Raw genomic sequence first — 25,922 nt, 5'->3', positions numbered from 1 at the left:
GGAGCGTACAATGTGAGGTGGTTGTACAATCAGGGAAGAATTCCGGGATAAATTCAATGGTTTTAGGAATTTTCGTAGTTTAAGCTTATGTTGCGAGGAGGGCTTGGCAACCGCAGCCTGTAATGGTGCAGGCACGAGACACTCCTCAGCTGACTGCTTCTGCGCTTGAGCGACTTGGTCCGCATCGATCGCTAGCAAGAACGAGAAACTCCTCGGTTGTCTGCTTCTGCTCTCGAGCGACTAGCTTCGCATTGAGTGCAAGCAGCTGAGAGGGCGCGAGTACCCACAGGCTAATTGAATTCTCTCCAGTTGGAGGGAAATCGTGCTTAGAGTGTTCAGCGCTCTCAACATATTCTTTAAAATCTGGGATTCTAGCAAAGCCCGGGAGGCAAGAGCGAAAAGGTTTATGTTTAAGTAATAAAGTTTGGTGTCCTACCACGTGCAAACCTGAATAGAGTGTTTTCGGCATTATTCATTTTTGAGACGCCGTAGGAGTGTCAGATGATGCTGCGGCCAATTTAGATTGGGATAAAGGTAGGAATTTGTCAGATTAAATTGACGGCCATCTTTTGGGCACAAGAAAGCAGTGGAGAGACAGTTTTACCCTGTCAGTTCGACACGGAGGGAAAGAGAGGAACACTAGTATTGATGGCCTTGCCCTTTTGGTTGTGAGACAGGTTATTTCTAGGACTGTGGTTTGAAAAGTGATTAGAGGATGTTATTTTGGCTTTATTCAATGGGTTGTTAGAATGGAGACAGATAGTATGGTTAAGAAAAGTGTGGAGGACAGGGTGCAGGATTGTGTGAGTAAGGCTGTTTCGGTGTTGGCTACACAGTTAGGAAAGAATTTTGATGAATGCATGGGAAAATTAGAAGGAAGGTTTGGAAACAGGATAGAGAATGAGCAATTTTGGTCTGTGGAGAAGGTCGCAGGTGATGATATGGCTGGAGGAAGCGTTTAGAAAGTGACCCAAAAACGTAAACATATTTGCAGAGAAAAGCTAAATAAGAAAAAAGGGGCCTTTAACAGAAAGTCGAAAAGAGGACAACTATAATAGAGTTAAATGGTAAGGCTATAAAGGCCGCAAAAGGACACAGATCAATTGTTTGTGATGAGTCTTCCAGTAGTGGAGACAGTGATTTAATGCTCATCCAATTTTACTGACGCTGAGGAGGAGGGAAGGAAAAGGGTAAAAAAGGAGAAAAGTGAATTGAATCAGGTTAAAGATCCACTAGGGGATTTCATGTTTGACCCACATACAATTCTGCACCGTTCTCTCCTCAGTGGGTATCAGCAAAGCATGTAGCGGAGTATGTTGAATTCTGGATTAGGCGAGAAATGCAAAAAGAGGTTAGAACTAGACTACATTCGGAGTGCCCAAGACCATTTCTCGCTAACAAGGTGGTGTCTACACCAGAGTTAGACGCTAAGATGATTACATTTTTTAATACGTCTGGTAGGGATCCCAGAAGTGGTCTTGATAAAGGATTGAAATACTGTCAGGATCGCCTACTTGATGTTTTTGAACTGTTGACACAAATATTTGATTCATGCGAAGAGGCATACCTGCAGGAGTCTGCAATGGATGTACTGGAACTGTGGCAATGGGTCCAAAGAGCTGTCTGTATGTTTGTTAGGAAACAAAAACGCTGCATTATATGTGTTGAACGAAGGAAGAGTCTGTTAATGAAAATAGACCCGAAGTTTTCTGAACTAGCAGGCAAGGAGTCAGGCCAAGAGGCAAATTATCTTTTTGGAAACAAGTTTGTTAGAAATGGCTCGCTATGCAGGGGCATTTAACTCTATTCAGAAAGGTCAGAAGGACATTAGGAAGTTTGGAGGGGTCGGGAGAATGTGGGGTTGATTCCTCAGCCATGGATTTGGAATCACAAGAAGTTCTTTTTCACGTGGAATTAGACCCAGTGGGTATCAGAACTTTGGATCCAGTATCTCCAGCTTCTATCCCCAGAGGCAGAGGGGAAGAGGAAGATTTAGAGGAGAGCGGACAAGACAACAAGGTATGCTTAGGAGAAGACCCTTTGTGTATTGTGGAAAAGTTGGATCGCAGATTCGCCCATTTTTTAGGCAGATGGAAGGAGATAACTTCAGACATTTGAGTATTACCAATGGTGAGTGGATATCTAATAGATTTTGTAGAGAGTCCAATACAAATAAGGCGACCAAGGGCATTGTGTTTTTCAAACAAGGAAGAAGAGATGGTAGATCCGGAAGAACAGGAGTTCGAATGGAAGGGCGCCATAGAAAAAGTAAACTCTATGCTTCTGCAGGATTTGTGAGCAATCTTTTTCTTGAAGAGAAAAAAGAAAAAGGGCCTGAGACCAGTGATCAAGTTGAAGGAATTGAACGATTGGGTGCAATACAATCACTTCAAATGGAAAGGATTCATATGTTGAGGGATGTTTGGAGGAAAGGGGACTGATTGACATTGTTAGATCTGAAGGATACATATCTGACATTCTTACGAACAAAGGAATTAGCTGAAATTTCAATGGAAAAGGATTGCGTGGTGATTCAAAAGTTTCCCATTCGGATTGACGTCGGATCCTTGGCGTTTCACAAAGGTGACGAGACCAATAGTCGCTTGGTTGCGGAGGAGAGGAGTGAGGGTGATAGTGTACTTGGATGATATCCTAATTATGTCACAGAGCGGAGATTGTCCATAGAAAAGGTAAACACGATTTGCAAGGAGATTCGGAGAATGTTGATATGCGATTGGATAACCTTGAGACAAATTGCCAGGGTATTAGGTCCATTGTTGGCACCCATTCAGGCAGTATTCCCAAATGCTGCATTATCATGCTGTCCAGAGATTGAAGACAAAGTTCTTGTGCAGATGAGTGAGATACAAGGAAGTACAGATAGATGGAGAGACAAGAGGAGTTTAAGCAGTGGTTGGAGAATTTGGAAATATGGAATGGAAGGGACATTTTCGGTCCTATACCGCATGTGGTGATCAAATCGGATGCCAGTCTTCAGGGCTGGTGAGCAAGATTCATCATCATGAAGCTTTATTTCGACATCCAGTTCATGAAAGCAATAAAAGATTTTTTTTTTTAAAAGATACAAAATAAACTTGTCATGCAACAACACGCTAAAAGGTAATGTAATCTGTGGTCCCTCCAGGTGCTCTGCTGCGCCCTCGGTATAAAATTAAATGACCAGATTCCACCTTTTAAAAGTTAGTATGCATCATATCAATAAAAAAAGCAAATAATATAATAAAAGTACGGAGGCAAAAACGACGTGACAATTTATCTTGGGTGGAATCGGGTAACAGGATACAGCTCCCCATAGACCTTATAAAGATGATCCAACCCTCCTTAGGGTAGCTGCCCAAGAAATTAAGAAGAGAAAAAATAAAGTGCATGTGCGTAACATATGATTTAAGAGCTAAAAAGGTCAGCCATAGAGCCCTACAATAATTAAGAGTCAGCAGGTTTTGGCAAAGTTCTGTACTGTTCCGGTCCAAAACTTCTGTCTAATGAGCCATGCGTGAATCAAAAACTTTGCCACACAACACGAAAAAGAGGCTGGGATCAGTCCTAAGAATGCGCTGGGCGACACGATAGTTCTGTGTTCCCAGTTGCTGGCACAGAGGTTTTAACCACTTGGCCCTAGGGATATTATAAGCCGTGTAAGCAAACAGAACATGGGCAACACTGTCAAGCGGGGCCCTGCAGCAAGGACAGTCCTTTGACACTTGATTGCTCGAGTGCCAATTCGCTGTGGTCTCACAGACAGGAAGTGTGCCAAACCTGAAGTGGATGAATAACATCCTATCCCGTGTGGCCTGGATAATATCTAAAAAGGGCTCAAGGTATCTAGTATGTTTGTGGAGATAGAATTCGGCTGTTAGCCTTCCTAAATTCAGTTTGGAGGTTTCTTGGTGGTCCACTCATTCCCAATAACTATATGTTAGCTCTTTTTTCGTAGGTGGCTCTTGCCTATCCAAGTGTTCTTGGAGCCCCAAAGCTGTCATCGTTTTCCGGACATAAGAGATCCAGCCGATTGTACAACCGGTATCTAGTCGTATCACCTCAGTAAGGGCCTTGGCGTAGGGAAGAAGCTCTGGGGTTCGTCTAATGATGGCCCAAAAGAGGAGCGGGAACAGCCTTGATATGTCACCAATAGATCGCCTGCCCTTGTAAAGCATTTGTGGGGTGAGGGGGATGGATTGGGGGAGCATACCCAGATCTCTGAGAAACTTATGCTGGGACCTACAGAGATCACGAGCCTTTTCAAGTCCCCATAACTCTGCTCCATACAATGCTACATCAACTGGTTTAGTATCGTAGACCTGGAGGGCTGGGGTTTCCAGTCTGCTGTGTGAGAGGCGATGTTTCCTCCTAAGAGCTCCCACTACTCTTTTGTGCCCCAGCAACATCTTTGCTGGGTGGGGCTTCCTTGACAGTTTGTCAGAGAGACGTACACCGAGATAACCAAAGGTGTCCACCCTTTCCACCTAGCAAAGGGGTGCTTCTGTAGGACTTAGGGGGATTGAAGGCCATAAATTTGGTTTTTAGAGTGTTAATAACCAAGCGCCTGTCGCCACAGTAAAGATGGAACCTATTGAGTAGTCGCCGCAACCCTGATGGTGTCTTACAGAAAGGTGTCGTCAGCGAATAGGAGGGTCGGTACCTTATCGCCCCCCAAAGTTGGAGCATCTGCTGGAACTGCTTGCAGGAAGCTTTCCACCCGTTCATATGAAGAGAGAATAGGGTGGGGCCAAAACACAGCCCTGCCGGACTCCCCTGTTGACTGGGTTGCGCTCGGTTAGTTGTCACTGCACCCCCCATCTAACATGGGCATAATTTCCTTTTTATTTTAAGAGTTTTATATAGCGCTGGCCAGACCCAGAGGTATCAGAGCGTTTTACATGAGGTTCCATAAAATTACAAAATTACATCAGTTATAATTTACATCAGTTGCTAGACAAACATTACACGAGCATGGAAGACGAGATAAGTGAAAGTGTAGAGGTGAACGGGGTAAGGGTAAAGGGGTAGGAGGGAGATAAGGCGGAGAGACGAAGGAAAGACTGACCAAAATCCGGCTGGGTATGTGACGGGCGAGGGGGAAGTCCCAAAACCCATCTCCTCTATAGCAATCAGGTAGCTCCACCAGGCATTGGCCAATTAGCTAGGTCTCAATGGGAAAACATTTAAGGAACATAGAGGATGAAATAAATGGAGCGTGGGGGGGTAATGGGGTAGGGTAAAGGAGTAGAAGGGAGCATAAGACAAAGACGCAGGAAAAATCTGCCCAACGTCCAGCTGGGTAGGTGACAGCCGAGGGGGAAAGTCCACAGCCCATCTCCTCTTTAGTTATCAGGTAGCTCCACCGGGCGTCAACCAGAAAACTAGGTCTCCATGGTCACTAGTCATAGACAACAACATTTAAGGAGCATAGAAGACTAGGAAATGGAGAGAAGGAAGGGAAAGGGGTAGGGTAAAAGGGGTAGGAGGGAGATACGACAGATGAAGGGAAAATCTGCCCAAGGTCCGGCTGGATAGGTGAGGGCCGGTGGGGAAGTCCACAGCCCATCTCCTCTATAGCTATCCAGTAGCTCCACCGGGCATCGACCAAATGGCTAGGTCTCCATGGAAAAACATTTAAAGAGCATATAAGATGAGAAGAAAGGAGCGTAGAGGGCAAGGGGGTTAGGGTAAAGAGGTGAGAGGGAGGTATGACGGAGAGAAGAAGTAAAGACTGTCCAAAGTCCGGCTGGTTAGCGGCAGGTCGAGGGGGAAGTCCACAACACATCTCCGCTATGGCTATCAGGTAGCTCCACAGGGCATCGGCCAGATAGCTAGGTCTCCGCGGTCGGAGGAAAGTTCAGCAGGTTCTACGTCTTGATGGGGGATAGGTGAAAGTCAATTCGATGTATGTTTTTTGTCCTAAAGTAATAGCATAGCATGGTAGGGACCACTGTGTCAGCCATATTGTGGTCGGGCAAGGGAATTTTGGCCTTGATGTTATATTCGGCCAGCGCCCATTATTTCATGCGACCAAGCTAGGCGCCAGCAAGTCCTCCAAGCTCCCATTGTGATCACTAGAGGCCACCCTCTGCTCACCCACTCCCCGTCTCCAACGCGCATCAGCTGTATATCTGAGGGATCACGCGCTCGGGCGTTTGATTTGGCCACCCAAGGTTCATGTGGTATTGCTCGGTCGTGCTCCGGAGCTCTAAGCCATCAAGATTAGGCTGCTTCCTCTGATTTGGCATGCAGAAGTAACTATATGACCAACAATGCTGTGCTGTGTCACCTAAACGAATGGCAGAAAAGATCCTCAGACAATGCTGGCTATCTGGTGAATAGGTTGAGTTGAATTCACAACGGTTGGTGACTGACTCGGGTGGCATTAAATTGCAGTGGGCACTAGAAATGTACAAAGCAGGCTGCAGCTACGAGTAAACTTGGGCGCCATATTAGGGTCAGGCCACACACAGTGAGAGGACGCCGGGTGATAAACGTAGTTGCCCATGAGAATGCTCCATGTCCCCCAGCGGTCACCACTTTAAAAGTCAGTGTTGAGTTGATTAGATCGAAGGCAAGACTCTCTAGGCGAAGGATGAAGCGTTCGCAGAATCCCATAAAACGGCCGCCATCTTAGGGTCAGGCTGCATCGAAAACTTCCCTCGCAGCTTAAAGTATCTTTTGTACTGCTGCAAAAGTGATTTTACCTTAACAGTGGTGAATTTTAGGGTCTGGATGATGGACTCACATCACGGCAGCGGAAAGGTCAAAATTGCCACACGGTCCGCGGGTGAGTTCAAACCACGGGTGCAGTGCGAACTGGCCCCCACAGGAGCAGTGGTGGTAGGCTTTCGGGCACCGCGAAGCCAGCGGATTGCAGCTCGTCAGTCAGGTGAGCTCCTGTGCCGAGACACAAGGCACTTAGCTTGGTGGGCGGTTGTTGCTCGTAGGGCTCAGGCTGCAGGTCGCAGGAATAGGAACAGTAGTTTTCTAAGGCTTGCGCCTGCCAGTTTTAGAAGCCCGATGGCGGCGCTCTCAAAGGGTACAATTTCAACAAAATTATGGGAATTGACCTCCAAGGTGACGTCACAAAAAGTGCCCGGGATGACTTTGGATCTGATGACCAGCATCTACTTTTAAAGAAGTTAATAGTTTACTCCTGGGGACCAAGTCAAAGGCAGTCTTTAGATCGATGAATGCCAGGTAGCGACTGCCCTTGACGATCACTACTACTTTCCAATAGATAAGTAACAAACTGAGCACCTGGTCGATAGTTCCTGTCTTTAGCCTAAAGCCGGCCTGGTACTGTGAAAAAATGGCATTATCATCTGCCCATAGCTGGATCCTCTCCAGATGGACTCTGCCAAAGACCATTCTGCAGAGCATCAATCAGACTACTGGGCTTGTAGTTTGGGGGGTCCTCTCTAGGGCCTTTTTTATAGATCGGAACCACCTCTGTGCCCTTCCAGGACCCAAGTACAGGAGCCCCGCTGGCTATGGCATTTGCCAAAAGGAGGATGTAACGTGCCCAGTTCGGGGTATCTGCAAGAAATAAATCACCCGGCAGGCCATCTGATCCTGCTGCTTTGGAAGGCACTACTCTGCCTATTGCAGCCTCTATCTCAGCCTGGTCGAAAAGCTCGTCATCGCTATAGAGTCCGGAGGTAGAAGCAAGGAAGCTCCACCGGCCAAGGCCTCTGGTGTTGAGTAAAGGCTCTGAAAGTGATCATACCATTCCTGGCCTGTGATATAAATTTGGGGGTGGGCATGCACCTAACTTACTGCCACAAGTCACTAGAGTCCAGAATGACTTCACATCCTTGGACAAGATTGCTTCTTTAAGTTGCTGCCATCGGGATTCCTCCCAAGCTATCTTTGCCTGCGGCAGCTCATTTCCAATAGGGGAGAAATGGACAAACCAAGGAAATGAGATGCACATCAATTATCTAGAATTGTTGGCAGGTTCATTTGCGATAAAAAGTTGCATCACGGGAGGAGCTACGCTAGCAACCAAGATGGCCGCATAAGCTCCCGGCTCCGCCGGCCTCCGCCAGTTGCTCGCAAATCCTGACGATTATCTTGATTTCTCACCGGACTCCCGTGCAGCTGAGGTGCTCCTGACTCTAAAGGTGCAATCCCGGAATTTCTAGCTGCTCGAATAACGAAGTTACGCCGTGTTCCATTCTCGGCCTAATCCTGATTTGAAGCCGGGGCCTCGATTTCTAACCCAGCCGGGTTGGAGTTGAATAACATCGGCCGCGGGACGTGGGTGGCGTCCGGTCTCCCGAAGTGGAGTGTTTCTTGTCCGGTCTGGATGGAGGATCGGTGGCAGTTTTATCTCGAAGCAACGGCGACGTGACGCATTGGTTGCTGTGGTCGGGGATCCGCTGCCTGGAGGCCCCGTTGAGCTCCCGGGGTCGATGGGCTTGGTTCCTCGCTGGCGGCGACGGTGTTGAGATCGCGCGTTTGAGAGTGCCCACAGTTGTCATCAGCTTTGCCTGTGCCGGGTGCCCCGGAGTAGTCGACCTCCGGGGTTCAGAGACCTGCTCGGTCGCTTCGTGAGGGGCGATGGAGCGGGTGGAATGTATACCGTCGCTGCATACTGTAATGGCCGCCATTGGGGAGCTCCATTCACAGGTCACCGCCATCGTCCAGAGGATGGTCATAGCGGTTGATATCATCTGCCGGAGACCGGACTCCGACCCCTTGTTGGTTTTGGAAACAGCCGCTTTACCCGCGGAGCAAGTTCCGACTGCTACAGAGGGCCCCGTGCTGAAGTCGGACTTTGTATTCTTCTTCGACTCCCGAACGGGGAGTGGAGTGAATTACAATAGAGAAGGGTACTGCAAAGTGGATGGACCAGAGAGCGGCAAGAGAGGGTCTGTAGTAAGGCCCTTGATGTTCGAAAAGATAGGCTCTAGGAGATACCCTGCCTTATGTGTAGGTGTAGATGTGGCTAAATCCTCAGGTAATTGGAGCCCCGCCCCCCAGCAATGGCGGTTCGTTCCGGGCGAGTCCGGCGAGTCTGCAGGCGGCTGGTGTTCTCTCTCCTCTCCCTCAGAGGTTGAGACTTTAGTGTGGCATAATAGCATTCATGGCAAATCACCGTCTTTTTACTGGAGTTTCTCTGAGCTGTTTTCTTTTTGGACCAAGCTGTTGTTGCAGAGGAGCATATTCGTTCTCCCGCCTGAGCGTCTCCGAGCTGTTTTCCTTCCAGACGGCGGTCAGGTCATTTACAGGGAGGTGAGGATAGGCACGCAAGAAAATCCACGGCAGCGGTGGCTGTTTTCTGATGCTGGCGTGTGGTGTGCTTATACTTTGGCTGTGCTGCAGGCGCTGAGGTACTGGACATAAAGTTCTTGCTTTTCCTCCCTGACTGTTGGCTGGAGATGGAAATCGACATGGACAGTTTTGTAATATCTCTGCATTTGCCTGCTTGTCCCTTTGAGTAACAGCCCTGAATCGGGTCTAAAAGAAAAGGGATTTTTGTTTTTCCTGCTCCCGTAAGATATCTTGCCTCACGTTGTTTTGATAGGCACAGTACAGACATTGGCTTTAACCATTTTCAGAGAAAAAAGTGCCTCTCCTGCTGGTTTACGTTGACTGTATCCTGATTTAAACTCTTGCTGCATTCTGGGAGAAGTAGTGCTTTGCGGGGCTTCAAGTGTCATAATAAACTACGCCTCCGAGTGGCGGGCTGCGCTGTTCTATCTTTCCGCCTGCCTCTTTTGACAAGAGGCATTGGAGGTTTGACGTTTTCAACGCTAGCGGTGGCTGCACACGGACCTTCGGACGGGGCAGGCAGTGGAGGTGAAGCACTGCGGAGTTTCACAGAGTCCTGCGAAGTTTTTGGCAGAGTACAGCAGTGCTGGTGGAGGCGGCTTAATCCCAGCAGGTTCCAACATTGAAAAAGCTCAGACTTCCGTGTACGGAGGTGAGGAGATGCACAACTTTCAACCTGTAGACCAATCACCCTGCTCTCACAAAAGACATCATCCAGGCAGTCTTGCGCGGGAATAGCGCCGGGCTGAGCCCCGGCAGAGGGCGGGCCGTCTGAGGCTGTCAGAGGCCGAGGGAGGCCGGGCTGGGCCACAGCATTTACATCTCCCGCTGAAAATGGGTAAGCGCAAGAAAGCGTCAAACATGGAGGAGGGTGGGAAAAATGCCAAGGTCCCAAGACATTCCAAATCGATCATGACCTATCTCTCCTCGGCAGTGGGAGCATTGACGAAGGAGATTGCCAATGCTGAGTACGAACTGGGGCTGTCAACCACTCCTTCATCAGCTAGCATCCCATCTACCCCCCCGGATTTGGGTGATATCATGCCTAATGTTTACCCCCCGCCACCCCTGGACCCTGTGGTGACAATTGTTAATCCCCCCACCCCTATGCCCTACAGCCAAGGCATTCATCCCCATCTCACCAGCTAGTCAGCCCAAGCCGAGTCAGCAGTTAACCACCCAACCAGTAAGGAGAACGACGGTTAATAAAGTCAATAGGGTGAGCACACCCAACTTATCAACTGACCCCCTGGGTGACAAACTGGAGGCACTCTTTGTGGCAAGGATTGAACCTTTACTCGTTGGGATTGCGAAAGACATTGTGGACACACTAAATACCTGTTTAGAAGGACTTTTAAAGAAATGCGCATTAATTGACAGACTTGTTAACACCCATTCCCCTTGTTTGGTCACACACGATAGAGGGTCGTGCCCCGAGGGTGAGGGGAGCAAGAAGGTGACTGGCAAGGGGGTAATGGTACAGGCACCATGTGTGGTGCCGCAACCTGAGAGCAGCATAGGGGTCACCAAAGCACCACTCCTAGTCAAGGAGGTACCCCCCCCTCAAATCTGGAAGGGCAGCTACGCTCGCTACCTCAGCTATGTATACCTGACCCCAGGAAGGCATCCTACAGCAAATATAAACTTAATTTACCACCTGAAGCATCCCCATTAGTAGCTGTTTTCATCGGGGTTCCCCCACTCAGGGTTGGCGAGGTGGAATCTACCACGGACCTTATGGCTAAGGCCAACAAGTGGTGCTCGGAAACCTGTTGCGGGGAGTACATCGCGGATATGATCATCTATGCAAGGAGGGTGGGCTGGATCGGTAAACAGCAGAAATTTACCCAAGGGGATTGTGTGGTCATTAATTTTAGCAGGGCCAACCTGGCGGACAGACTCTTCTGGGATGGCTCTGCTATATCTTTAAAGGACCATTTGAGACCTGTCCCTCTGGGTTTCTTCTACCCACCCCCCCTTCGCACTATGCAAACCGGACGCCCTCGGGGTAGCAGGTTGGGTGGGCGGTTACCTCAAGGAGAGGGTAGTGGATACACTTCCTTACAACCCTTAAGGTCCCCAACTATCTCGTCAAATTCCCATCCCTGTGATCACCAGAGTGCCCTGGAGGGTAGTGGGGTGGCCACGAATAACTGTTTCGCCCCCCTGTCGGGTCTGGAGGATATTGACTGACTATCAGTCAATCCTACATGCCCGACAGAGGAGGGAGGCTACATAAACATTGATGAGGCAAGGACGTGTAAGATACTCAGCTGGAACGTGGCAGGAATTAGCTCCAAAAGAAATGACAGGGAGTGGATTAGTTTTGTCTCTGGGCACAAGGTCATCGCCCTCCAAGAAACATGGGACACTACTGCTAATTTCTGGCTGGACGGGTTTACCAGTTTTTTTTAAGCCGCCACCCCTAGTAGTGCTGCTAGAGCTAGGGGAGGCCTTTTAATCTTATTCTCCCTAGAACTCAAAGGATCCCTAAAACAGATTAAAAATGTCTCTCCAAATATCCTTATTGTCGAAAGGGAAATTAGCCCTTCCAGGAGGACATTATATATCAATTTCTATAATTTCTGGAACAGGGATAATGGTAATGATAATATTGCCAGATTAGATTCTGTTTTAACGTCAGTCAGTCAAAACATGCATCTCGATTCGGAGTGCATACTACTGGGCTATTTTAATATCCACCCCTGCAAGCTAATATGTGGCTCATGTAATAAGGAGGGGGGAGAAGGACCCGAAGGCCCTCACTTCGAGCATACTACACCAGGTGAGGAGCTGGAAGATCTTCTGGCTAACTTTAATCACTTCGAACCGGAGGGGGGGTCAAGAACAGCTACTTTCACGGGAACTGACCCTGGAACAATTATGGATTATATTTTTGTAACACCAGGTATTCTAAACAGGGACAGCTCCTATCGCACAGTTCCTTCCCACTACAGTGACCACAATCCTGTTATTCTTGATGTCGCTTGGGGAGATTTTATGGGGCCGATCCCGGGGCCCTGAAAACTAGGACATACCTTACGATCATCCGACCAGGGTAGAAGACTTAAATGGGCAAAGGTGGTTCCGGAGAACTTTTATGCGGACGTTTTTCCGAAAATCGAGGCCCATGTAGCGACGTGCCAAAACCCAAACGCCCTAGATTGCGAAATCATAGGGGCCTTTAAAACAATTTGTGGGCAGGTCTCACAGGATTTATTGGTAAAAACCAGGAAGGGAGTGTGCAACAAGTAGCGCTGGTTTGACGCCACTTGTTCAAAAGCACATAGATCCTTAATGGCAGCCTTGAAGACAAAACCTAGGTCAAGGGCTGACATTGCTATCTTGAGGAAGGATTACAAGCTAGCAGTCAAGACCAGACAAGACTATATCAAGCACGAAGCCTGGGAGAATCTTCTTTCCACGGTCGTCCTAAGGGACAGTAGGCAATTTTGGGATATAATCAATCAGCCCTTCTTTTCTGATTCAGCTAATGTTGCCATGGATTGTGTTATCCCCGACGACAAATGGCTGGCCCACTTTAGAACGGTGTACGGAGACAATGAGACAGCTAGCCAAGTGTGTTCCCCGGTGGTCCCGGATGCTGCCCCCATTCATTTTAAAAGGTCAGAGGTGGAGAAAGCTATCTTGGCCACTACCAAGAACAAGGCTCCTGGCCCTGATGGGGAGCCGGACGACTTTAATATACACTCACCCAAGCTATGGGCGGGAGTCTTGGCTAATGTTTTCATCGCCGCTAATGGCAACTCTCTACTATCCACCTGGGCAACCTCTACCATCGTCCCCATTTTTAAGAAGGGCCAGCGGGATGATCCCGGGTGTTATAGGCCCATATCCCTCCTGGACTCTGCAGTCAAGATCCTAGGCAGAGTCCTTTTGGTTAAATTGAGGGATAGCGTGGAGAGCTGCGGGGGGCTGGCCAATATTCAATATGGGTTCAGAGAGAGGAGAGGAACGGTTGAGCAATGTTCCAACTTACACCTGTTGATCTCGAAATATACGGTGGCCAAGGAGGGGTCCCTATTCCTAGCGTTTATGGACTTCTCCTCGGCCTTCGACTTGGTGAACAGGTCTAAGTTATGGACCACTCTCCTGGGGATGGGGATAGAGGAGGCGCTGGTCAAGTACATGGCCTCCCTCCACCAAGAGCTATTTGCGGCAGTGCGGGTGACAAATGAGGGAAGGTGCACGCCTCGTTTTAATTCTATGCGTGGGGTCAGACAGGGCTGCATATTGGCCCCGCTGCTCTTCACCATTTACATTAATGGCTTGGGTGCCCACCTGGAGGACGTGGAGGGTGATGTTCCGCGTGCAGGAGCAGCTAAGATTCCTGCGCTCCTGTACGCGGACGACGCGGTGCTGATAGCCCGCACTGGTGTCTGTTTGCAACGTCTTCTGGACGCCTTTGGCACATTTATGGACCACCTAGACCTAAAAATAAACACGAATAAATCACATACAATGGTTGTGGGGCGCCAAAGTAGTAAGGGGAAATCCAAAACCTTTGAATGTAAAGGCGAGGTTGTCACCAGAGTCTCCACTTTCCCCGATCTGGGGGTCCTTTTTGATCAGAGGGGATCTTGGGGACCCCAGGTTAGAGCTAAGAGGCTGGCGGTGACTAGATCATCAGCAGCCCTCATGGGATTTGCAGGCAGGTTGGGTGCTAGGCCGATGGAAGCCATTTTGAAGATCTATAATAGTAAATCAGTTGCACTGGCCTCATATGGTTCACCCCTCTGGGGTTATGTAAACCTTGAACCAATTCAGAAGGCGGAAAACAGATTTCTACGGACCCTCTTGTCCGTCCCACAGTCCACACCGACTTTTTCCATACATATGGAGGTGGGACTAGACTTCGTCACTGATAGGCTGAACATGGCGCCCTTGATTTTCTGGCTAAAGACATGGCTCAATGAAGAACTGTCCCGTAACCACAAGATCATGGCTGATGTCATGTCTTTGGACCACTTTAAAAGGGTGCCATGGTTGGCCTACCTGAGGAAGTCCTTTTCAGACCTGGGAAGACCGGAACTTTTCACATCTCCCCGGGACATTAAGAAACAGGATATAGACTCAATCAAGGAGCAATTCATGGCTAGAGCAAGAGTGGGCCGTGAGGAAAGGGAACTGCAGAAACCGGCAGTGAGGAGACACTATCTGCTTGTAAACCCCATGGCACTAGCACCTTACCTTAGTTTCGTCACGAAGCCATTCCATAGGTTTCTCCTGACCAAGTTTAGGTTTAATTTGTTACACTTTTATCTGGGCAACTTCAAAACTTTGGAAAAACCAGAATTAGCCCCCCCCTGTTGTTGTGATCACTTTTCTGTTCAAGATACCATGCATTTTGTTATGTTTTGTGTTTTTTTTTATAGAGCCTAGGAAAAAATATCTGTTACCTGTTTTAAAGGAGGCTGGCTTCACACAGGTGAGACCAGCCCTGCTCTATCTCCTATCACTGAACGATATCCGCACTACATTCTGCATGGCAAACTTTTTGGTGGCGGCAGCTAGAACTAAAAAAACATATCAGAGAAATGGGCCCCCCTAAATGAGTTTTATCATTATTTTTAAACTTTGTACAAAATGAATTGAATCCGCCTTTTATATATAGCCTGGTAATGAACCTTTTTGTATGCACTGATTTGTATGATATTGTAAATAGTTTTTATTTGTCTGCAATGTTTTATCCCTTTGTATGATTTTTAACTAAATCGAATAAAGATATTTTGACTGACTGACTGACTGACTGACTCCCAAACGGCAGCAAGCGAGCCCGGGACTATCGAAAGTTCATCCTGCCTTACGCCGATACCGCCCAAGATGGATATGTACAATCTTATATTTCAGAGTGTGTTCTCCAGTGACTGTCGGATTGATACCTCGCCCTCTTTCTCCCGGATGGTTCAAATACGCTCTGGCGACCTATTTCTGGTGGGCAGTGAACTCCGTTTGACTTTTGGATTTTGTGTACCGCCATCCTGGTTTCAATCCTTCCGTACTGACTTTGAACCTTTTCTATATTTTGATTCTCCTATTGAGATGGCGGTTCGAGTGGACTGGGCTCGCTTGAAGAATCGTAGCGGCCAGGGTTGACTTTTACTGATGGGTTTGAAAAATGACTTCATTTGACACGGGATTTGTACCTCATAATGTCGCGGGAGTGGGGTGGTTCTTACAAGCTTCCCCCGTTTGATTTTACTCGTTGCATTCTATTATTCTTGAGATATGTGGGGTGGGCTGCTGCTGGCGGGGGGTAAGGGAGACCGGGGGCCTGTTTGATATTCCCACCTCCATTCTTTTTTCCTACTTTTAGGTCTAGTTCCGGGGCGACAGGCACACTGCTAGTGGGGATGGGCCGTAGCCATTGCAGGGGTGCAGGGTGGGGGGAATGGGGAGGGGTTTGTTATTTTGCCTTAGTTTAGTTCTATGGCCTTTTTTTCTCTTTCCTTTCTTCTTTCACAAGAGATGGGTCGCTTATCCTGTATCGATTTTCTTACTTAGTCGGGTGTCTAATTTGGTCTTCATTATCCTGAATCGTGGGTGGGCGAACATTGTAGGCTGTTGTTTTGTCAGATTGCCGATCGTTTATCCTCAATGTTTATATCGTTGCTACAGCTGCATACTTCTGTGAATTTATTTCTCTGCATTGGTCTACTCGCTCACCTACCACTATATTGTATTCTGTGTATTATACCCGATTTATGTAAATTCTCTTATCTTCTTCAATAAAAACCTTAAAAATTTTTTTTTTTTTTAAAGTTGCATCACGGATTGTGTGAGCAGTTGTGTACTTTTAAGGATGGACAGCATCTCTGCAGGACGTTACGTCAACAAATTGGGGGGAGCTCGATCCAAAACACTAGCAGATTTGCCATGGGATGTTTGGCATTTTTGTCTGAGCAGTAACATCGTGATTTAGGCTCAGTACATCCCAGGAATGAACAATACAATAGCAGATTGGAATGCGAGAGAGTTGAAGGATTTCAGCAATTGGATACTGAACAGGGATGTGTTCAGGTTGATCAATGATAGATGGAGTCCATTTTTTTAATATGTTTTTATTTTCTGCATTGATCACATCATTACAACATTTGTTGTCATTATATTATGCTTTATACGTTACATTGTGCATATATGTCTTGAGTATACATAACATTGCAGTTTTCTTTTTCCTAACAACTTCTCCCACGTAATTCTTAAACCCCCCCCTCCCACAACTTTCCTCGCACTTTAATCAAGTCGTCCGTTTGTTTCGCATTGTACTGGGTCATCTCTATACATTACAGAAATATCTCCTGTTCCTCCTACTCCCAACACCCATGTCTGCAGTGTTAGCTGCTACCGAGTTTATCAACTACTGCACCCTTCGGTGTGCGACCATTTCAATCAGGTAGGGGGGGGTGGGGGGGTGGTGGAGGTGGGGGGGGTGGTGGAGGTGGGGGGGGGGGGGGGGGGTGGGGAAGTGAGGAAGGGTGTCCCAGGTTTTTGCATCGTTATTCTTTATAGCTATCAAACTAACAACATTTGCCTATGCCACTGCAGCGACATCATACGCTTCAAATTCTATGAGTATGGCCTGCCATTCCAATGAGATTTCCTTTTTACGGAGGCCTCTACGTTCTTCCCTCTGCAGTTCGGTCCCTTCTGCTTTCCCCCATCGTACCACCTCCCCGTGCCAGTCACCAGGGTCAGGGGCTCTGGCGGATTTCCACCTCATCGTTCTCGTTCTTTTAGCCAAGAGCAAAGCCAGATCTACGAAACGTGTGGTGGTGCTTTTCTTCTTTTCAGTGGGGCCTAGGTCTAGTATACAGTATGTCAGGGAGAAGTAAGGTCTTGCGAGGGCAATCACTGTCAGAGCCTTGTGGATTGTTCCCTAGTAATGACCCAGTCTGGGGCAGTCCCACAACATGTGCAGGAGGCCAGCGTCCGCAGCCATGTATCGGGGGCACATGTCCGCTGCGCCAGGGAGCATGATGTGCAGTCGGTGGGGGTACGCTCTATGCAGAATCATTAGTTGTATAAATTTTAATTTAGGGTTCCGCGACACCTTTTTGGGGAATTTCAATATCTTTTCCCATTCCTTATCTGTAAGCGCCCGCCCTATATCTTGGTCCCAGCGCTCCAGAGTGGGTTGGGATGAGGTCGCCCTGTTAGTTCGTATTCCGTGCATCAACCATTTCGTTAGGTGGCTGCCGGCCCCCATTAAATATTGCATGGTGAGTAGTGGATTCGTCGGTGGCTCTGTTCCATCCTGTGCCCAAGTTGTAGTAATGGAGTGTGTCACTCGTGCATGCATTAAAAACAAGGCTTCAAGGGTCTGATGGTTCGTGCGAAGTCCACGTGTGTCATGATATTGCCATCCGCAAAAAAGTCGCCTATTTGCATAACACCAGAGTCATACCATGTTTGGAGTGCGCGCTCCGTCAGTGTCCCTGTCCCAAGGGGAAGGCCTAGCAATGGTATTGTGGGTGCATAAGGGGTCGTCGTACTCGTGTATTTGACAGCCCTCCTCCAGCACCTGACTGCAAGACGTAATAGGTGCGGCGTCGATCTGGGTATCGTGATATTCGGTAGGACTAGGCGGTGTATGATGCCGCGGTCCCTATCGGTCGTGGTCATGTCTATCTCGTGGAGGTTACGGCCCGCCAGCCAGTAGGCCAGCCATTGGAGTTGGCACACCCATACCGCCCAGAGATGTTGGTAATAGTAACCTAGCGAGACTTGCACGTCATCTCCCCGATCCCCATATCAGTTCAGTCAACAACGTGTTCAGCAATTTATAGGTGCTCAGTGGTATGAGGAGCAGGAGATTCGTAAAGAAGTAGACCATTCGGGGCAGGAACACCATCTTGGAGATTGCTACTCTTCCCGCTATTGACAATGGCAGGGTAGTCCAGAACTGTATTTGTGTTTTAAGGGTTGTAAGCGCCTTACCTAGGTTACCATCTAGGAGGTCTCGCGTGTCGCGCAATATTTGTATCCCTAAATATTTAAATGTGGAGGGCGCCATCTGGAACCTATGCGGGGGAATCACTCGAAGCATCACCAAAATAGTAGCCGTATGATTTAGTTTCATTTATAGCGAGGCCCGATATTGCTCGGAAGGTTTCAAAGATTTCAGGCATAGGATCAAGGCAGCCTGACATGTCCTAACGTATAATATTATATCGTCTGCATAGGCCGATACTATGTGTGGCACTAAGTTGCGCAGTACCCCCCGTGGTGCGGCTAGGGCTCGGAACTTGTGTAGTGCGGACACGTGCCGTCGGGTGCAAATATAAGAGATTCACCCATGCCAGATATTCAGGCGGTATGCCGAATCTCGCCAGGGCTGCAAACATATAGTCCCATCTTAAGAAATCAAATGCCTGCTTTAAGTCCAGGGAGATACAGCCCTCTGCCCCACTTCGTGCATCCTCGTGTAGCATTATCTGACTCAGTCTCCTTAGATTGAGCGCCATGCTCCCTCTGGGCACGAAGCCACACTAGTCCGCATGTATGAGCGCTGGGATGTATTGGTTCAGTCTTGCCGCTAAGATCTTGCTAAGAATTTTGTAGTCCGTATTTAATAGCGACAACGGTCTATAATTCGCCATCTGTAAACCGTCTCTACCAGGTTTTAGAAGGGAGACAATCCGTGCCTGTAGGGTCGTGGGTGGTAGGGCACTGGACTCCATCGATTCTCAGTATAGGAGATGCAGCTGTGGGGCTAGTAAGTCAATATATGTTACATAGAACTCGGCCGGTAGACCGTCAGTCCCAGGGGTTTTATTCCGTGGCAAGGCTTTAATTAACTGTCTGATTTCTGCAGTCGCAATGGGGCGCGCTAGGTCATCTCGCTGCGCAGTCGTGAGTTGTGGGATAGGTAGGTCTTCCATAAAGGACTCGAAAGACATGTCCGTCATCGGTGGGTGCGGTCCGTACAGCTGCGTGTAGTAGTCCTTAAAGGTGGTATTGATGCCTAATTGTGTCCCGATCGTCTTCCCAGTCTGATCATTGATCTCTACTATAGGGGCGCATATGGGTGCATTACGTACTATTCGTGCTAGCAATGGTCCCGATCTATCGGCCTGAGTGTGTTGTCTAGTCGTATATTCCCTATAGTCAATGACCCTTAACTCCTCAAGTAACTCTGCATGCTGTATATGGACCTCTTGAAGTTGTGTAAGTTGGTCATTTGTGCCCGCAGCCTCGCTTTCCAGCATCGCTAGTCTGCCCTCCACCCCCGTAAGTTTCTCCACCACAGTCTGTCTGATGCCTACTTTTGTGCCCATGGCCACTCCCCGTATAGTCGCCTTGAAGGCGTCCCATTCTATTTGTCTGGAGCTAGCCGTGCCCGCATTCTCTTTAAGGAAGCGGTTATGGCTTCCGATATTGTTGACCTGAAAACCGGATCCTCAAGTACCCCCGGCGGTAGTCGCCAAGTTGGTATCGGGGTTGGGACCCGCCCATTGCATTGTTAGTTCTACTGGGTTGTGGTCGGATAGTGTCTTTCCCATATGTAGAGCAGAAGCGATGGACCCCAGCAGTGTGTTAGAACAGAAACATCGGTCTATTCTGGTATGTAATTTGTGTGGTGGTGAGTAGAAGGTATACTCCCTATGTTCCACGTGTTTGATTCTCCACGCATCAGACATGTCCCAGCATTCTGCGCAGTGTGCTAGTGCCTCTGCCTGATTTCTGCTATCAGCTGAGTGTAGTGGGGGGTGGGACCTGTCGAGGGAGATATCCAGGACCGCATTGTAGTCCCCGCCTATTATCCATCCGTGCTCAGAACATTCTGATATTACTCCGCTAAGGGTGTTAAGGAACTTCATCTGGTCCGTATTGGGGCGTAGACGCATCCCAGTACTACAGGGGAGCCATCCAACATCCCACGTACGGATACATATCGTCCCTCTTTGTCCACCGCGCTGCTCTATTAAATTTGAAGGGGACAGAGTTTCTTATCCATATAGCAGCCCCCCTAGAGAAGGCTGAATAGGCGGTGGCAAATAATTGACCCTTCCATTCTCGGTGTAATTTGGAGCCTTCCACCCCATTCAGATGGGTTTCTTGCAGATAAGCTATAGTAATCTTCCTTCTATTCAATTGTGCCAGTATTCTATGCCTCTTGTGCACTGATCCCATGCCACGCACATTCCAGGTGCAGAATGTATATGTGTTAGGTGTCGTCATAGTGAGGTGAATACACGGTGGATGCTATACCCAGTACAACAGGTGTGTTAGACATAATGAGTTTTGATCTGAGTGGTCTAACTATGCTAAACTTCCCAACCTTAAGGTCCTCACCCATAACCTGCTGGGGACCAAACAACTGTTACCAGACGTGGGTAAAACAATTAAGCGCAACTGTGCCTTTGCCTGGGGGCGGTGGGTCCGGTTGCGCTCACCCGGTAATTGTCCACTGAGAGTTCCTAAGGCGCACCCTGTAATAGCAAAGAACCCTCGTCCACATGTGCCCACCTCTTCTTGGTCAGATTATACAGTTAGATAAGTTACCAATTGGCATCTTCAACACGGGCATTCAAAATTTGTTCGCCATTTGCGCAGTAATACGCGGAAATAGTTGCAGGCTAGTGTCCGAGTCCGAAACTTCCGTGTGTGTGCCAGACTGGTGATCCGTGCCTGGCTGTTCCTGGGTGTCGTGGGCTGGCAAAGCCGTTGCTGTCAGGAGCGCTGCTTCTACCACTGTCTCTTCCACATTCGGTGCCTGGGTCGAATCTGTGATAGTCGTGCCATGAGTGTGTCCCGCCTGGTTCGTGTTCAGTTCCATCCGGTGAGAGGGGCGGTCTCCTAGTGCCTCTGTCAGGGGATCCTGTGAGGCGTTCGGCGTGAGCGTTATCTCCATCCATTCTGACGCCTCCTCCGGGGTATCGAAGAAATAAGTCTTGTGGCCATGCATGATTTTCAGGCGTGCGGGGAAGAGGAGAGCGTACTTCAGGTTACGATCCCGCAGCGCACGTTTCACTCCCATGAAGGTCGATCTAGCTTTCTGGACTGCTGGGGTGAAATCCGGGTATAGTGATATTGTCCTATTTTCATATTTCACCGGGGCGCTCTCTCTGGCAGCTTTGAGGATCGTGTCCCTGTCCTTGTAATGAAGTAGGCGCGCAATCAGGGGGCGCTCCGGGTGTGGGCGGTCGCGGAGGTACCCTGTGCGCTCGTTTCACACTGTAGAGTGGGGTAAGGCCCGTTGGTGCCACCACGTTTTTGAGCCAGTCATCCACAAACTGGGTGGGGTTCGTCCCCTCGCTGCGCTCCGGAATGCCCAGGATGCGGACATTATTGCGGCAGGAGCGCCTTTCCGCGTTGTCCACTCCGTCCCGCAATCTTCTAAGTTGGCGCTCCAGATCCTCCAGACGCGTGGAATGTTCCGTCTGCTGCGGTATCAGGTCGTCAAGTGCCAATTTGTGCTCAGTTACCTTCTCTGCAAGTTTGTTATGGTCCGCCTTCAGCAAGAATAGTCCTGTGGACATTGCGGCCATGCGTGTTTCCAGTCCCTCTCTAGAGGCTCTGATTTCTGACAGTATTAAGTCCAGTTTGGCCTCTTGCGAGTCCATCCCTGTTGGTGGTATTACTTCATTATTGGAGGAGGCTAAGGTGTCCTCAGAGCCGGTAGATTGCATGGTAGTGCCCACCACGGAGTCCGGCTGCCTGGCTTTGGTACGTCCCATGATAATTCTCCGCGGCTGTGTCCGAGCTGTTCCCGCGTGTGTCGAGCTAGCCCCCCCTGCTGCTGTCGGCATACCCCTCTTTCGAGTCACTGGGTCTCTATAGATGGTTCACCGCAGGCCCAAGGGAATGATCACGACGGGTGACAGCCATTGCTCAGGCCGTGGGTGCCTGCATGTACCCCGTGCCACTCTCTTTGTTGTTCAATTAGTGCCCAGGCGCAGTCTTTCATTGTTGCACCGGTTACGAACTCCACCCTGTTTGGGGGGGGGAGGGGGAGGGGAGTCGGCGTGTTTCCGGGCACTGCCAAGTTCGCGCTGCCACCCTTGTGCGTTTCACTTAACTTTGCACGTGTTGCACTGGCAGCTCCACCTCTCTTGCTGAGTTAGGGTACACTCTGTGTCTGCGCTCAGTAAAATAGCTCTCCGTCCCGCTAGGAATGCTGTCTCCTGCCCTGTAGACCGAGGCGTCCTCCCCTCGTATCACGCCGCCATTTTGCGCCCTGCATAGGTGCTTGCATAAACTTTAATAGTGTTTCTGCGGGGTATTCTGTGCTTAGGAGTGAGAAGAGCCCCCTTCTCGATGCGCAGTAGTCAGCCTTCTTATCTAGTGCTGTTCCACTCTTTACCTCTTCGACTCAGCGCTCTTGGCAAGTCTTCCGGCCCGACCCCCGCTGCTCCGTTGCGTAGGGCGCGTTAGCCGCATCTCCTGAAGGAATACAGTGCGTCGGGTCTTCAAACTGGAGTGTCCGCTCCGTTCACTACTCCGCAGTTCTGCGGTAAGCCTGTAGTGGGGCGGGGGGGTCACTCACTCCGCGATTGTAGGCGTCGTCGGCTCCGGTTCGTGAGCAGCGGTGATCAGTCCCAGCAGCCGCCCCTCTCCCCGGCAGTCCTCTCGGCCCCGCCTTTACTGTGGGCCGCGGCTTTACTCAGACTACGGCCTTTCTGGAATGTGTGCTCGGCAGCTTCGCACAGGGCCCCGACAGTCCGCTATTTCTGCCACGCACCTTCCGTGTGTTTCCCGCTGCTTCGGTGTGGAGGTGGGGCTCCGTGGAGTTAGGTATTACAGGATTTTAAGCTTATAATCAGGGTGGTGAACGGAGCAGTCTCAGCTCACGTCCTCCATGTTCGGCCGGTAGCCACGCCCCCCGATGGAGTCCATTTATGGTGGATCTGTTTGCAAACAGAGTAAATACTCAAACAGGTTTTACAGTTGAAGAGGCAGAAGCAGAGGATGAGTTCCTGGAGAATTGGAACAAAATTCTGGGATATACTTTCCCTCCTTTTGCTCTGATTCAGAGAGTATTATTGAAGGTGAAGAAAGAGGAGGAGGAAATGGTGTTAGTGGTACCTCCCTGGTCCTCCTAGGTTTGATACCCATATGTCATGGAGCTGTTGATAGCTGACCTGGTACTTCTGCAGACTATTCCAGATTTGTTAGTGAGAGCAGTGGGAGACAGGCATGAGTTGGTTCTGGTTGATGGCTTGGTTGATTTCGGGAAAGCCTGGAGTTGTCAGGTTTATCGTTGGAGGCATCAAAACTCATTAAGGAGTCATGGGCTCCAGGGACTTCTAAGGCATACAGGTTGGCCTGGAAGAGATGGGTTTGTTGGTGTGCTTCGATGGGTTTGATCCCATATCAGCACCTTTGGTAGATGCGGTGAATTATTTAACAAAGGTCTTCGTGGAGAGAAGTCCTACAGTTCGGTGAACATTAATAGGTCTGCAATTTCTGATGGGCATGAATTGATAGATAGTTTACCAATAGGACAACATGATGTAGTGAAAATAATGTTAAGGAGTGTAAGGCTAAAGGCCCCTCCAGGACCTTAGGCATTCGTCTTTGAGGGACGTGGATGTTGTTTTTCAGGAGTCAGCAAGTTGGTCGGAGAATGAGTTTCTAGATTTGAAAAGGCTTTCTTTGAAATTGGCTGTGCTTCTTTATTTTTTGTTTGTTTCAATATTACTAAGATGTCTCAAACTATTTTTTATCCGAATTTGGATGAATGCAGGAAGTTCTGTGTGGTGAGATTTTTGCGTGATTATGAAAGAATAACGGAGAGTTTGAGTGACGTCATGGATGCACAACTCAGAATTTCTTTCAGGAAACCTTACAAAGCAGTGTCTATACCTACTTTGGCTGGGTGGGTGAGAGAGATTAAGTAGAGAGCAGGAATAGATCTTGCTAAATTTGGGGCACATTCTGCTAGAGGGACTATGGCATCTAAAGCATACTTATTAGGCAATGGATTGACTGGTATTTAAGCGGCAGCAGATTGGTCATCAGAATCAGTTTTAATTTTTTTTCATTTCAAACCTGTTGGTTGGGCGATTAGGAATATTATGGCAAGGCTTTAAACATGCATAATATTGGCATCCATGCCTTGCCATAAAATGCAGATTTTCCACAGCTGGGGTGGGTACAAAATCATGATTTTATTAAGGACACAGAGGCTGATATTATCCCGCCCTATAAATTCCCACCCTATGATTCATTTTTGGTTTATTTTCAGAAGGAGATTACAGGAAATAAACAAGGAATGGTGGAGAAGAAAGTAGTTGTTCCAGTTGGTTGAGATTTGGTTATTTTATGAGTGTTCATCGAAGTTGGACAATTAAGCTTGTTCGGAGCAAAGATGGCTGTTAGACCAGGACTTCTATAGAGAGTGGAAAATGTATGGATTCTTAATCAAGTCCTTTATCAATGAAAGAGGTATGCAGAATATCAGCCTCCGTGTCTTTAATAAAATCTGGATTTTCTACCCACCCCAGCCGTGAAAAATCGGAATGTTCGTCCAGAATTTAGCCCACAATCCATCCCGCCTTACCCAATTGGAAACAAGTGACAAACACTCTATTGTTTTATGTGCTAAGAAATAAAATATAAGCATTTAGCATATTTAGCAGCAAAACAATACTAAAACAGTAAATATAAATTGTGATAACTATCTTTTTGTGTCATTTACAAATAATTACAGGAGAATATGTGCCATTCCTACACATATTTCTTTAATGTGTTAGTCTGACTGCGGCAACCTAAAAGTAGCTGAGCTCATCACTCATGCATACACTATAAAACTAACCATGCTTAGTAACATTTCATTTCCTTAGGAGGGCATGTTGCTTTTAAACTTTCTCTTCCTCCAAAAATTGCTCCACACCAAACTACCTCCTGAACCGATAATCACGTGCCCTGTGGACCATGCCTTATGTTGTCCCTACTGCCAGTGAATTCTTTTCTTTCAGGAAGTGCTTCACTATGTTCCTGCTGACACAAACTGCTAAGTTACATCTCTCTAACAGTAAACTCAAACTTGCAACATACCTGCCTCCAAGTCCACATTGGAAATGACGAAGAAATCAATAACTCTGGAGGTGAAGTCAAAGGCTGTCTGTTGGTTGCCATGGATGACAGAGATGCTGTGCCGGTCTCCATAGCTGGCCCGGGGCATCCCTCCCTGGAACACAATATATGGAGGCCTGGAACAAAGAGCAGTAAACAACTTTACTCTTCTGAACAGCTGAAGAAAAATTTAAAAAAATCAGTCACCAAGATCTTACACACATGCAAACATACACATTTTACCCATGCATGTGTATACACACACCTACAGGCAGGCACACATAAATGTGTGCACTTACACAACATACATACACAGAGAATATCACTGGGGATGGAAAATAATTGCCAAATTCTCAACAGTGACCCACTGGACACCCATCTTGTGATGCTTTACACTGAAGGCCAATGACTAACTGGGCAATGAGACTGTTAATTTGTCTAATTCTGCAAGTGATCCTTTCACAGAGGTCTGTGAAACAACGAGCTCTAAAAAGTTCCTTTTCCCATCCACAAGGCATCCCCTTCTAGTACATAAAGCAACACAATGGAATACAACTTAAGCTGATTAAAGCTTAACTACCCCACGGGCAGGTACTTCA

At 48.3% G+C, this 25,922-nt stretch overlaps 1 protein-coding gene across 3 annotated transcripts in view; it reads right to left on the bottom strand.

The window, feature by feature from the left end:
* LLGL2 (LLGL scribble cell polarity complex component 2) overlaps positions 1–25,922 on the bottom strand; it is an 876,878-nt gene that overhangs the window by 510,215 nt on the left and 340,741 nt on the right. For all 3 annotated transcript variants that reach the window (XM_078654529.1, XM_078654530.1, XM_078654531.1), the window contains one exon: positions 25,306–25,460. In XM_078654529.1, coding sequence (XP_078510655.1) covers positions 25,306–25,460 — 155 coding nt within the window. The remainder of the gene's footprint in view (positions 1–25,305; positions 25,461–25,922) is intronic.

The sequence above is a fragment of the Lissotriton helveticus genome, chromosome 7 (assembly GCF_964261635.1).
Source record: "Lissotriton helveticus chromosome 7, aLisHel1.1, whole genome shotgun sequence".
NCBI lineage: Eukaryota > Metazoa > Chordata > Amphibia > Caudata > Salamandridae > Lissotriton > Lissotriton helveticus.
The sequence above is the reverse complement of the archived record's forward strand: the minus strand, read 5'-3'. Positions and strand labels throughout refer to the sequence as shown.